The sequence below is a fragment of the Aspergillus homomorphus genome, assembly GCF_003184865.1.
Source record: "Aspergillus homomorphus CBS 101889 unplaced genomic scaffold BO97scaffold_6, whole genome shotgun sequence".
NCBI classification, from domain to species: domain Eukaryota; kingdom Fungi; phylum Ascomycota; class Eurotiomycetes; order Eurotiales; family Aspergillaceae; genus Aspergillus; species Aspergillus homomorphus.
Genome location: NW_020291892.1, coordinates 209,225 through 223,463, shown reverse-complemented (window position 1 = coordinate 223,463; position 14,239 = coordinate 209,225). Strand labels below are relative to the sequence as shown.

The 14,239-nt window shown below is 48.6% G+C and overlaps 3 protein-coding genes across 3 annotated transcripts; 1 reads left to right on the top strand and 2 right to left on the bottom strand.

Moving 5' to 3' along the window:
• Positions 1–3,761: 3,761 nt before the first annotated feature.
• On the top strand, positions 3,762–5,640 carry BO97DRAFT_441092 (lysine N(6)-hydroxylase/L-ornithine N(5)-oxygenase family protein). The gene is made up of 2 exons (XM_025698135.1): positions 3,762–4,721; positions 4,783–5,640. Exons 1-2 carry the CDS (start codon positions 3,856–3,858, stop codon positions 5,414–5,416), a joined length of 1,500 nt encoding a protein of 499 aa, XP_025554193.1. The 5' UTR covers positions 3,762–3,855; the 3' UTR covers positions 5,417–5,640.
• A 3,292-nt stretch (positions 5,641–8,932) lies between these two features.
• On the bottom strand, positions 8,933–11,562 carry BO97DRAFT_236668 (palmitoyltransferase akr1). Its single transcript, XM_025690747.1, has 6 exons — positions 11,490–11,562; positions 10,588–11,391; positions 10,459–10,531; positions 10,084–10,348; positions 9,923–10,035; positions 8,933–9,845 (listed from the first exon to the last, which is right to left on the bottom strand). The coding sequence occupies exons 2-6, from the start codon at positions 11,362–11,364 to the stop codon at positions 9,190–9,192; spliced, it is 1,884 nt and encodes a 627-aa protein (XP_025554192.1). The 5' UTR covers positions 11,365–11,391; positions 11,490–11,562; the 3' UTR covers positions 8,933–9,189.
• Positions 11,563–12,665: 1,103 nt separating this feature from the next.
• BO97DRAFT_403668 (putative cyclin-dependent protein kinase complex component) lies at positions 12,666–14,103 on the bottom strand (the record flags this gene model as incomplete). The annotated part of the gene is made up of 2 exons (XM_025694791.1): positions 14,018–14,103; positions 12,666–13,957 (listed from the first exon to the last, which is right to left on the bottom strand). A coding segment is annotated over exon 2 (701 nt), but the record flags the coding sequence as incomplete, so codon positions are not given.
• Positions 14,104–14,239: the final 136 nt, after the last annotated feature.

Genomic DNA, 14,239 nt, shown 5'->3' with positions numbered 1-14,239 from the left:
AATTGAATATTGCAGACAGAAAATCATACCACTTGAAGATTTGAGTTTTGCTGGTTCAAAATCCCACATTGGACATGGTGAGCAGGCATAAAGATATTTTGAGACCGCTTTCTCTGCCATTAGCCATGTTCTATACTAGACGCAAAGTGAAGTGGGCAGAGGGGCACTTATGGGGCCCACATATCAACATACTGCATTGACTTCGCTGCAGAAGGCCGGCTATCCGTGAAGCACCAACTGGGATTCATATGGAAGGCATAATTCAACCTAGTATGCAGTTCATCGGTGACTGTGCATACTACATACTCCCATGTAAATCGAAGATCAACTAGCTTATTATCTTTTCTGTTGAGCATGTTGCTCAACTCTTATCTCAGTCCATTCGAGCTATGAACCTCGCGTTATTCGTCCTCATCGCGTGTCCAGAGTTCCTCTTCTAGCAAGCGCGAGTATTAACCTAAGATGATGCTTATAGCGCTCTAACAATATCTTTGCCTTGAGTAGATAGCAGCTTATATACATATAGCTTAGTAAATACCGGACAGTTCTAAGGCTCCTGGAGTAAGCCTGCTACCTGTATCATGTGGCCTTGCATACAAGAATCGGCCAGGAGAATTTTAACAATCGATTTTATTCATGTTTGGAATGAATTTCTACCAACCATATCCGACCTAGAAGGCAAAGCCAACCCGATCCTAGATATAGCTTGCCTTCTCCAACAACTGCTATACATCAATTAGAGTTGAGCATCCATATAGCTGCAGTAGATGCCATCAACCCTAGATTGTCCTGTTATGCTCATACCTTTCGACGACAAAACCTGTAAGTGGGCGGGCTAGAATCTAGAGTATGTTAGTGGTTCACCTTGGAACCATGATGAAGTGTAGGAGAGCTTAATTTACTCGCCCAATCATTTGAAAAGTGCTTCAAACAGCCCTTGCAACTGAATATTTCAATATACTGTCCTAATATCAAATGTATCTTAGGAAGCACATGAAAGAAGTATGTATAACAGAAACATAATTGATTCAACTTAGCTCTTACCCCAGGGATTCCATAATGCCCGCGGATGTTTGACCGAATGTACTAAGTATTTGCTAGAATGAAAGACGTGAGATGAACCGAGTGGTACTTATTATATTTATTCGTTTTGTTTTGGGGCAATTCTTCAACTCCTTCATAGATAGACAACAGAGTGCTAGCAGCCACTGGGGCGCTGTAGCTCTACGCTCAACTCACACAACATACTCCAATGCAGAACCCCCATTCCGACAACTGGATTTTAACCATGAAGAGAACGTTATAAGTCAATATTCCCAGTTTTGAGAGTAAGGCGGAAGTATTGAAAGTCCAGAAAGGGCTAAATCCACCTCGGCCAATGATGGCTAAGTTGGCGTCGTCATGGCTGGTCTAGGATATTGGCAATCTTTCATTGACATCTGATGAATCAAACCGCAAGTTAAGGTTATCTCTAGAAAGTCCTCAGCCAAAGATGGCCAAAAGCTTTATGCTTGTGTAGGAGTATCACTCCGACTCTTTTGCTACTCGATCACTTTCCTGGATGGTCTACAGGACCCTGCATATCACCCTTAGTCATATCGCTCCTACCGCGGGGAAGAAATCAGAGACTGCATCGTGTCATACACTGGTAGGTTTCAAGAACTCACAGGCCATTTTTAGCATTCATGAGAGTCTCGTAGACCGTCTACGCTGTTGGCGCTGAATGTTGTGCATGATGCATCATGTCTTTTGCAGCCCCATGACATGAGCGGGATATTTCAGTGGCAGACGACAAAAGTTATGGGCAACGACTCAGCTGGACTGGCTGTATTCGCCAATGCAGTTCGTCATCTCATTGGCGATCCCATTGAGATGACAGGTTCACGGGTTAAACGGAAAGATCGTCATTTCATCCATGACAGAGCTCCAACTAGTGTATATGAAGGTCAACCAACTAGAACAAATACATTCATAATCAACAAGGGCGGCCCGGGAGAGGGGTTAGTGAGGGGTAGCTGGTCTCTTCTCAAGTGCTTAACCAAACATCATCCGGGACCCTTGGCGTAGGCGGGGTCAGACCTCATGGATCCATTAAGACTCGCCTCGAAACGATCACAAAGAATCACACCATCCTCAGGCAAAGTAGAGTTATAGTATAAGGCTGTGTTGGTGGGGCGACCGAGTCGTAACCTGCTTTTATTAGAACGCCTGGCCAGCACTGTCGACTCGCTGTTCGGATCAGTAATTAGACCAAGCACACTTAAAGTCTAGTTTCTATCCCGAGGAGTATGCATTGAGGAGTGATGTGACACTGTGATACAAGCTTAGCTATGATTTAACTTGACCGGCATGGTCCTGGAAACCCATAATCACAAGCTCAGCTCGAACCTACAACCGTTGATAACTCTCGCCGTTCCATGAAAGGCAATGAGTATATCCACAACGCAACCATCAGCAAAGAGTCTAGTAACGAGAAGATTCTCAGTGATATCGACCAGGATTTTTTTTCGTGATTAATCCGGTGATATGGATGTACTGAGAGATCTCAGCATATAGAACTCTGCGGGTTTCTCAAGCGAGCGATTGCGTCAAAAGAGATGGTTATTCGTGCATGTCGCCTAGAGGCAGGTAAGTCGATAATTGCGGCGAGGCTACTCAATAATCGACTCCTGAGGGAGGCTTATGCTTTAGCTCAGAGTTCAAGGAGGATTGAAGGCTTACACTCACAGTCTAATACTTGGGACAAGATTATTGAAAGCGTACAGTTGCCGGTATATTGGCCGGAACCGCACAAATCATATTCTGTCTGGCTGTATTGTAACAAGAGAAGCGTGACAGGACGAATACAAGGCCGGGGTTAGTTGATTTTTCCGACATCGGGCGACTGCGGATCTAATCTAAGCGTTCATCACCATCATCATCCCACTCTTCCACATTCCACTTCCAGGATTCTACACCGGACATGCTGCGGGGCACTCAGAATGTTGTCTGGTCTCGGGGGTCGGACTCTTCACCCACTTTATGTATTGCCATTTGTTCCATTATCTCGGCCCTGCAACTAACACTTGTGATCCACCTTCTTTTCCAATTTCAAAACACAACAAGGACTGTTGGTACCTTTTACTCATATCCTTGGGCCGGCGGAACCGCGTGTCTATTCAAAAAGCCATTCCCGGCCCGCTGTCAAACCATGGCCGGACGGGTGTGCTGATGCGCAATAAACGCAAGAAAAGATAGAAGAGAACCAAAAAGAAAGAGAGGAGAGAGAATTGCATATAAAAGGCTTAGAATATAGAGAAGGAAAATAGTAAGAAAGAAAGAAAGTGTGCCGTAGGAATCAGAATCCTAACAGTGAGGTGGGGTGGAAGCCTACTCTCATCCTTAACAGGATCCGTTGCCGCAGAAAATAATCTTATCCAATCTTTGACTCCTCAGAACAAAAAAATAGGTTGTATCTAGGGTAAAATCCATTTAATTCGTAGGTTATCAGATCTTTTTCCCCCTTACTCCGAATGAATGGAAAGTTTTAATTTATCCGCTTCTATTAAGAATTCTGTATTCCATTTTCGGCGCGCCTGACTCCGTTCTCTCTACCAGTGGCCCCCCTCCAATGATTAATCCACCGGTGCATATAACTACCTATGATCCCTCGCCAGCAATACCGCGGTTTTCCCTCTTTCTCTCTCGTGCGCGCTCTCTCCCCTCTCCATCTTTCTCTTCCAAAGAGTCTCCTCCCAACGGTGTTTTATGCCCCCTCCCCCGTCTCAATCTTGAAACAAAGTCCCCCCACCTCCCCCCTCCCATCCCCATCCTATCTTCCCTTTTGCCGCAGTTTTCCTATCACAGCTGGTAACAATGGAATCCGTTACTCGGAAGCCTGAAGTGAGCTTCCAGAGCCATCGCAACATGTCTTCTAAGCAGCAGCGGGAGCCATCCCGACTAAGAGCTAGCCCCCAGGACGAGCTGCACGATCTGCTCTGTGTGGGTTTTGGTCCTGCATCGCTCGCAATTGCAATTGCCTTGAACGATGCGCTGGATCCTTGCTTGAACAAGTCCACCTCCAGCTCTGGCTGGCAGCCCAGAGTCTGCTTTCTAGAGCGTCAGAAGCAATTTGCCTGGCATCCAGGCATGCTGCTGCCTGGATCGAAAATGCAAATTTCCTTCATCAAGGACCTGGCCACCCTCCGTGATCCTCGCAGCAGTTTCACTTTCCTCAACTACCTCCACCAAAAGGAGCGGTTGATTCACTTCACAAACCTGGGCACGTTCACCCCAGCCCGCCTGGAGTTCGAAGATTATATGCGATGGTGTGCGCAAAGATTCTCCGAAGTAGTTTCCTACGGAGAAGAGGTGATCGATGTGGTTCCGGGCAAGAGCGATCCCATGAGCTCGGTTGTCGACTATTTCACCGTTCACTCCCGAAACGTCGAAACCGGGGAGATCTCCTCCAGGACGGCACGCAAGGTCGTGGTCGCGCTCGGTGGCAGTCCAAAGATGCCGCCTGGTCTTCCCCAAGACCCTCGGATCCTGCATTCGTCCCAATACTGTACCAACCTACCCGCTCTACTCAATGACAAGCGCCAGCCTTACAACGTCGCTGTCCTTGGAAGCGGCCAAAGTGCAGCAGAAATCTTTCATGACCTCCAAAAGCGTTATCCCAACTCGAAGACTACCCTGATCATGCGAGACACTGCCATGCGACCCAGCGATGATTCTCCATTGTAAGCAGAATCTACTCATATTCCTCATCCTTTAGTGCCGTGAGCTGACCCAGAGTCTCAGCGTCAACGAACTCTTCAACCCTGAGAGAACTGATAAATTCTACAATCTCTCCTCCGCTGAACGTCAACGCTCCCTCAAGGCCGACAAGGCCACCAATTACAGCGTGGTACGGCTCGAGCTTATTGAGCAGATTTTCGACGACATGTACACCCAGCGCATTCAGAACCCCGACGAGAGTCAGTGGCAACATCGCATTCTGCCCGGCCGCAAAGTCACTCGAGTCGAACATCATGGACCCCAAAGTCGAATGCGGATACACGTTCGGGCTGCCAAGGATGGAGCGGACAGCTTGGTTGGTGATGGCAAAGAAACATTGGAGGTGGACGCTCTTATGGTGGCGACGGGCTACAACCGCAATGCACACGAACAACTGTTAAAAAACGTGCAGCATCTGCGACCGGCGGGGCAGGATATGTGGACCCCCGGTCGGGATTATCGGGTCGCTATGGATACCGACAAAGTTAGCGCCTATGCAGGTATCTGGCTTCAGGGCTGCAATGAGAAGACGCACGGCCTGAGCGACAGTCTTCTGTCGGTTTTGGCCGCTCGAGGCGGAGAGATGGTGGATTCAATTTTTGGTGAACAGCTCGCGGGTGCAGCGGTGCCGGCCACCAGATTGCGCGCCATGTTGTAATACAAATTTTCGGCCCAGGGAGTCATTCGCAGGTCTCCCTCGTCGTCGACATATCTTGCGGATGCCAACTAATACTTTGAAGACTGGATGGGGAAAAAAGGGAATGGAGGCGAGAATAGAGGGGTGTAAGAGTGCCAAAAGAGGCCTGCTTCAGGATTTACCCCGCTGTAAACAGTATATCTGTCGATCAATTTCTTCGTTCCAGGTTGTACATACTATACTATAACCACACCCATACCGAAATATCCCCTTAGCATATTACATAAAGAATATGAAGCCATCGTTACTTTGAATGCTTGAGTCCCTGCCGATGTGCAGCGGCGATCAAGCCAAGGGACTCACTGTAACCTACATGTAAATCTGGTAGGGATATTCAATGACCGAATGAATGCTGGATAGTCTGCTCCAATTTTCTGGAATCATCGCACGGCCTAGCAAGCGATAGTAGCCGAGGGAAGGAGGGGAACACAGTGCGACGGCCTCAGGCTGGCTTCAAGACGGACGTACAGTGTGGTACACAGCAGTGCAACTGCAGTGCCTAGCACGGTCCCGCTGACGTCAAGCGATTGGTGCTGATTGGCCCCCACGATGACAAACGGCTACACGAAGGGATAAGTTACACAGGCGGGAGTTAGGGTGAATCCAAATCACACGCCCGAAGAAGAAGAGAAGGAATGAGAGAGGAAAGGAGCGACAGTAGGAAGAGAAATGAACCCCTAGTGGAATGGAGCTCTAAAAGTGGTCTCACTCCTCTGTCATTGTCCATCCTTTCTTACCCTGAGGAAAATTGAGCCGCGCACTACCAGCTGGATCTCAACCAAGGTCGAAGGGAGAATTATCGGGAGAGATCCCGATAATCTGATCTGATAAAAATTTTCACTCGTTATCTGATGGCGCCATCCCGCAACAATTGTACTGTAAATCGCGCAGTTCCGCCCGGGCACTTCTGGGACTCGACCGCACGTACCTGGCAAAGACATGCTCCACAGCGTACATGTACTGTACATGCGAAAAGGTATGTATTCATCTTATTACTTAGTACATTGCAGAGATGAATAGATTGCGCTGGCATTACTCGATAGATAGGTAGTAAGGTACGGTACTATCGCCTCCCGGGCCCTCTAGGCCTCTTCTCTTTTAGTCTGTGCTGACGGGACGGGTCCACGGTGACGGTGTGCATCACAAATACCGCATATGCGAGGGAGCATCACGGCCCACCCACTGATTCAGCTGATTGATTAGATGAAACCTTTCTCCGAATCCGCTCAGCTTGGCGACTGCAACTCATCGGTCTTGCGCTGGGGTTTTCGACCTTGCGAACCGAGGGTTTCGCTCGGAGCTTTTCCATAGAGTCGGAAACTTCTAAAAACATCCGACCAGAACGCAGCTCCGGTCTAGTGATCGGTTACGGTCAATGACTCGTTGACCGGGGGCGCGCTGATGATTGATAAAAATCCAAACGCCCCACTTCCTCCCATGTGGTGTCCACAATACCAAGGCCCTAACAGTAAAAGACGAGGAACTAAAGGAGAAGAAACCGCTCCTGCTGCCCAGTTCGGATAGCGCCTCAATCAATCAGATCATAGGCAAGAGTCTCCATGATCCCGAAGTCTAGGAGCAATTTTTTTGGTTGCCGTAACAGCAAGCCGTCACTGCCTGAAGACTTGATTAAACTTTAATCTGCGAGATCAATATTGGTGCAAGGGGACCATAGCAAGTGTTGCCAGTAGATCCATTCATCATGCCATTACCCCCCCCCCCCCCCCCCCTTTTTTTTTTCCCGGGGAATCATTCGCCCCCTCGGTGGTGATTACCCGGCTGGGATGATTTGACGACCGTTCGCCTATCTTCTCCTGTATTGCTTGGCTAGTCTATGCTCGCTTGTGGTGCCATAGCGTATGCTGCTTCTGTATCCGGTTTCTTTCGTCTGACAGTCGGATGCATGCATGCATACCTCCAGGGTAAGCACTGCACGGGATCATGTCTAGAACATGTAGCTGGGTCCCATCCATCCAGTCACTACTGTGGATTCCGCGGTGGTCAGGACCAGCGTGTGTTATAGGGAATAGAAAGTCCTTAGTCGGACATATCACTGGACAAGCTAGCTGAGCCCAACCGCTGTCATCGCAAAGCTCCCACGTGTTTCGGTTCTGCACAGGGACAAAAGAAAAGGTAAGTAATTGTTGGTTCAACAAAATCCCCCTTTCGAACTGGAAAATATCTTGGATCTACTAGGTAGTAGGTACACAACCCCGATCAGCGGTGTCTCTCGTCAGTCAGGACCGCCACGCTCCACATTAAGTCACACCTCAAGTCCGGCGATGGCCGGCAAGTCTTCATGCACCGAGCGTAGGTGGGCTGCGTTTCATCTAGGTATACACTGCATATCAAATGTCTGTCTTACACGTTGCATGGGGTTTATAACATGATTTGCCCTAATCAATCAGTATCCCCCTCCCCTCAAAGATCCATATCAGATCAGCCGAATCAACACAAGACAAAACAGACAAGCCCACTCATCGTTAGCCCATCGCGAAGACCATGTAAGTCGCGACCTAGAGACCTCGGGCGGGGAGAACATTGCCCGTTCATTTCTGACACCCGTCCAATCAAAGCTTCCAAGCCCCAAGCTCCAGCCGAAGGTCGATGGTGAAAACCGTTTGAACAGGAAATGTTGGGCTACACAGAAACGGAGACGCATTCAGATTCTCCACATGATTGGTTTCCGTTTATTATTACGAGAGACTGCGGCCATTGTCGGGCTTGTTCTTGATTTACCCGGAAGAGGTCTAAAGACCCGACAAAGTCTTCGAAGGTAAGTGCTACCCCAATTGAGGAAACCGAGGGAAGCGAAGAGAGAAACCTAAGAGGAGAGAACTAGAATGGCAAGGAAAGTGCGATGTGCAAGCTAACGACCAGAGCATGTCGATTCTTTCTTCATGGTGGTGATGGTGGTTGCCTGCCGAGATAAGATCTTAGCGTGAGCCCCCTTTGGGCGCCAAGGGGGTTTGTGTTTTCTGCGACATCGGATTTTTCGGCTCTCTGATTCCAGGTTCGGTACCAGTCAATGGACGGTATATTTGGTATGCTCTGTACGGACACCGTATATACAAGAAACATACAGCACAACAATCGTTACATGCTGGGGGTTGTCTTCGGCGGGTCTTTGCAGCTTCCACTGTATCTCTCGCCCCCAAGCTTATTTTCTCTTGGTGCGCTTCTGGCTTCTCATCACGACATTAAAACCAAATCTGACAGTGAGTTGTCAGCAAGAGTTCTGCCAGCAACAGGGGTTTGCAAATTGGTCAACACGAACACACCCCGCTGCCTTTGGAGCATTTTGCTATCCATGGCTGCCAAATTGACAGTCACTTTACCACTTCAACATTTTCTACCAGTATATGCCACCGCAATCACTTCTAAGCAGGAACTCTATAGGCGCGGCTATGATAGTTCCCAGCACTTCATATGCAGATAGCGGCGGCGCCCGCTAGCTCAGATACATCCGATGAAGTTCGTGTGTTACTGGCATGAATGAATGGATAGAAATTACTATAATATATCATTTATGTGCAAGCATAATACATGAAGATTGTGGTGAACACTTGCCACCAGGGAACAAGTGCCACACGCGACCAAATCGCACAGGCATATCCTGATACACAATTCGTGCCAGTTGATTTACGCCCTTCCTCCCCTCCCGAAAAGATGTCACAGTGTCTGGTTTTAGGCCAGGCTTATATCGCTAAGTAATAGGGGAGGTGCGAAGTCATCTAGGCATTTTGCTCCAGATCATTGTCGGCCACGCTGCGATACGCCCCGCCACTGTGCATCCGCATTGGGGCCTCATACATCCGGTTATAGTTGACAATTTCACCACCGAGCATACCAGAACCTGGCTCTCGTCGTCCAAAGTAGGGAGCCGGATCGCACCAGAAATCTTGACAATTGGTGACGATGCCGCGTGAAAACGGATTTTTAGGCCGAGCGGCACGTGGGCCATCCCGCAATCCGTCTCGAGCCGTTGCGAAAAATGTATCGATCCCTAATAGAGAGGACCATTGTTGCAGGCAGCCATTCCTCTGGTGTCGGTGAGAAGCATTCTGCGCCAAAGCCGGGTTGGGACCTTGGCCGGCCGGCGAGAGGCCAGCTGCATCTAATGAGGTTGTACCTGCAGTCAAAGCTGAGGCAAATGCTCGTGAGCTTGGATAACTCCGGTCAATCGAATGACCACGCATGTTCTCGTAAGTCGTCTGGTTTCGGGAGATCTGAACAAGCTGAACGGCACAAAGCATGGTTATCCAGACAAGCTGAATGACAACCCATATATCAAGTACTAGAGTGAACGTGTCACGGAGTACGAGATCACAGAGTTTGTCATTGATGACGTTGCATTTGGGATTCACGGGAGCCGGCAGAGCGTTGATATCTTGAGATCTGTCAGCCGAATCACGCTCCTTTTGGGCATCCGCTTTGAACCTGTAATATGAGAGATGGGCAACGCACATGTAAATGTCAGGCGTAAGAATAAGATGATGCCAATTTCCAAGCAGATGATATACGAGACAAAGTGACGCAAGTTGTTCGCTCCAACACAATTGTCGATCCAGGGGCAATGACTGTCAGAGGTTAGTGCATTCCCAACGAACGCTTGGCGGGGATCTCACTGATCATGCTTTGCGACGCATCGTCCACAGCGCTTGCAATGCTTGCTTCGTAATGGCTTCCGAATCATACATGAAACACAAAAGTTCTCTTCATCGAATTTCCACAGCTCGAAGAGTTCGGTGACTACGGCTCGTTGCTGATTCCGACTGCCCATTTTTGGGACGAAGCCCGGATCTCCGAGCATCGCGCAGAAATAGAAAAATGCTGTCAGAGAAAAGAACACAGTAAAGGAGATGTTCGAAAACGGTGACAAAGAATACGTCACTAAGCGCACACGAAAGGGTTAGTTGAACGATTTCCAATCGGCTCATTACCCAGATCCTGCCTCAGGTATAGAGAAGGCGAAGAAAGTAGAGAAAATTGAGGATTCTCACCAGGTAGCAAATAAAAGGCGTATCTAAAGCCGACCCAGAAAAGAGAACCTGCAAAAACCCCAGACAGGTATGGCTTATTTCAGGATGAGCGCTGACACAGGACAAGACCTGGGGACAATCGATACGTACCGTCTTTTGAAGAATTCGGTACTCCGAGGGGCCTTGATTAGCAACCTTTTGAGCCATCCATTGCATTGCATAAACCGTAAGCAGCATTAGGGGAACAGCAAGAAATACAACCAAATTGCTGAGTATCCAGACAGCGACGAAGATCATAAAGAAAGGCCACAGAAAGAAGAACTTCGACATGGCATTCTTACTCCGCACCCAGGGCGTCAGGCCCATAGGCAGCATCTTCGTGTTCCCGTCGAAATCGAAGCCACATTCATCCAAAGCGCGATACCATACCCGCGTCGAATTCATCTCGCTCGCTACGGTGACTGGCGTTTTACCATCCCGGGTCTTTGCGAACCTATCGGCACCATACTCTATGAGCTTATGGACACAGGGCAGAGAGCCCTTGACCAGAGCCCAATGCAGAGGGGTAAGTCCGCCGTCATCAACAGCATTGGCGTTTGCGCCCCAGCGCAAATATATATCCACACACGCAGGGTATCCTTTATACGCCGCCCACATGAGGCCTGTGTGACCTTGTTGGTCGGGGACATCCACCGGTATTTCTTGATGTAGAAGAAGCACGAGAAGAAATGCATTTCCATCAATCGTGGCAAGATGTAGAATATTGTAGCCTTGGACATCGGTAAGAAGAGGATCTGCGCCGCGCTGTAGTAGAAGGTGCACGATATAGTAGTGACAGCGTTGCGCCGCCCACATCGCCGGAGTGGCTACTGACTCTCCTCCTTTGGCATTCACATCGGCACCAGCATCCAGCAAGAACTTGCACATGGCATATTGATTATTGATAGCAGCCCACTGAATCACGAGGCCACAACCATCAGTCAGCAATCCGCGACATAAGAGGGCAAGCAATGGGGAAAGCATAAACCAGGACATAGGCTCTCAGATCTTACAAGTCACATAGAACATACATGTAATGGGGTAATGCCTTCTTCATCTTTGTAGTTGGCCGAGAAATTTTTCTCGTCAAATAATTTCTGCATGACTGGAATTTCTCCTATGCGAGCAATCTGCATAATGTCCTCGCCGAGTCGAATGGCGCCCTTGACATTGCTACGCTCGGTCTTCATGCTTTGAAGTTCGACGGTCGCATCCTGCTGAACCAGTTTTGGAGGACTAGTACTGCTCTTGCTGCTTGGCATGGCCGGTGGACTAAGTCCCAGACCTGCAGAATTGGTGCTGTTCTGCGGACCGGTCGAGGAAGTCCCTGACGACATTTCGCATGTAGCGCAGTTGTGGCGAGGGTGAGATATGGACGTATGTCGGCGGGAGGAGAGGAAGGCTGGCAGAGCAGTTTCGGGGACGCAGGGAGTAAAATCGGTGGAATCGTTTGGCAGTTGACTAGTTGGGAAAGTAGCCTTGACACATCTAAAGAATCATTGCGAGATCCAAGATGCTGAAAGATCGACGGCGAAGAAGAAGGCTTATGGCCCAAACGTGCCACCTGTTCGTTATAACTGCCTTTAAAAAAAAAAGATAATGATGCGGGAAAATAGTCACCGGGCGAACGGGGGTTCAGAATAACCTGGACGGAGAACACTGACTGTTTTGTTGTATGGCAGAGTCGACGAAGAGGGAGACTTGGATTTGGTAAGATGCGCATTCGGGGCTGGGGCTGGGCTGAACGGCTGCCTGGGGGCCTGGAGGCCTGCGGCTATCTATGGGGATGGCACTCAGCCACACGGGCATTAATAATGTGTCCCTAAATTGACCAGGTTGACTACCGCAACTACCTAGTGGATAATTGCCCAGTGAAGTTCACATCTTTCCGCTATTGAACATCCGAGCACATTGCGGTAAGAAAAAAAGAAAGAAAAAAAAAGATATTTATAAGTGAAGAGAACCAAACAAACAAAAAAAAAAAATACAAAAAAATCCAGCGCCTTTGTGGCTAAACTAAGGAAGCCAAAAAAGAAAAGAAATAGGATATTGCCAAACGCAAATAGTATATATACTATCTCGCCATCCCCAGATCCTCTGCCACAAATTGCTCAGCTTCGATAAAGTAGTTTGCCAGCTAGGCAGCTAGGCAGCCGCATTATGACAAGAAATTTTTTTCCTTTTCCCATGCCTGCTCTCACTTAAATTCATGCGTCAGTGGTTTAGCACCGCCACTTTATACCCATTAAACGGTGAGTTTGGTTACCGACCAAGAAGCATCCCAGTCCAATCTCACTAGGCATCACTTCAAGAAATATGCAAAAAAATCACACATCCTAAAAGATGCTGAGCAAGCAGGCGCATGTCGCTTCTATACAAGCAGCGGAGTATAGAACAAGGTCAGGGAAGTAGTCAACATGCTCTCACTCTTGATGTGAACAGTCCTCAACTGCTTCGGTAGACATGCTGCTAGTATGATCCAATCTTGCTTGAAGCAGCCTTGCCTGCTCAAAAAGCATCTGGGCATCAACTCGTAAATCGAAATCTGCCAAAAAACAGAAACTGACTTCTAGTTTTGAAAGCTCACGTTCGGTCACACCGCCGACTCTGGCTACCCGACTATGCGGATAGCTTAGGTCCTCCAGCGTTTTCATTGCAACTCGAAGCCCTGCGAGAACTAGACGGTGCATATTCCTTCCATTGACTTGTATCACTCTCTCAGTAGTAACCATTTTGGTGATATACATGCTCGCAGCCAGATAAACGCCCGTGGACATGGGACAATATTGGTGGAGACGCAGTAGGTACTCGCTCAGCGTGATCGGGGGTACCCGTTTTGAAAGGAATCTCTTCGACAGCACGCTTTGTTGAATAAGGTCGTGTCTTAAACTATCGTAGCTTGCTGGAAAGCAATGCAACTCTGAGGCGCTGATGGGTGTGCTCTCGCCACTGGAGATGTGGTCACCAGGGTTCTGGATACCGGTAGGGGCTGCGGTTATTTTGGTGTATTGTAAATCTTCCGTGGATGCTTTTACAAGGATTTCGATGCTGGAGCATAATAACCTCAGCGCGGTGCGCGGAGAGATTTGGAAAACATCGGCGACAAGCCAAGCCTTCGAGTCATCTTCAGTCCCAGACTGTGAACCAATTTGATCGGAATCTTTTGCTGGGGTTGTAACAGGAAGTAACTGTTGAGCCCCTTCACGTTCACCACTATAACGGCTCATTGTGGGGTTCTGCGTACAAAGACAGAGATAAGTGCGGCAGTATGTAGAGCGGCCTTGGACCTACAGGCGAAGATCAACCTTTCAGATACGGATAGCATGGTATGTCTGATCCCGGCGTGTGAATATACGATTGAATCCACATCAATTGTCTGCTGGGTCATGCATACGTCGGGATTGGAGGGAAGAAAGGTCCGATGGTGCGTGTAAAGACGAGCCTTTCAGATAGCTGGTTATGGGAGAGAATAGGCTAACTGCTGCAGGAGCGGTCGATACCTCGGTCAACTTCTGATCAATCGGTGCAACAGTCAACTCACCAAGTATAGGACGTCGCGGCAGATTGATAAGACAGCAGCTTGGATAAATATGTAGGGACAAGACACATCTGGACACCAGTCTGCTCGTCTCAAACACAAATGGCAATTTAGGAGAGACGTGCTGAAGATGCAATGGACCGGACATTAGTTCGCCCGGTTGTGTACACCCAACCCGATCTTGCCAAACACTTTATTGTCAAAGAATGTCCAAGAATGTCGGTT

Coding starts and splice junctions, on each gene's coding strand:
- BO97DRAFT_441092 (XM_025698135.1), top strand. CDS start 3,856: ATGGAATCCGTTACTCGGAAGCCTGAAGTGAGCTTCCAGAGCCATCGC. Junction 4,722..4,782: donor CCCAGCGATGATTCTCCATT/GTAAGCAGAATC, acceptor CCAGAGTCTCAG/CGTCAACGAACTCTTCAACC.
- BO97DRAFT_236668 (XM_025690747.1), bottom strand. CDS start 11,364: ATGTGCAAGTTCTTGCTGGATGCTGGTGCCGATGTGAATGCCAAAGGA. Junction 10,036..10,083: donor TGCGTCGCAAAGCATGATCA/GTGAGATCCCCG, acceptor AACCTCTGACAG/TCATTGCCCCTGGATCGACA. Junction 9,846..9,922: donor CTTACGCCTGACATTTACAT/GTGCGTTGCCCA, acceptor ACAGATCTCAAG/ATATCAACGCTCTGCCGGCT.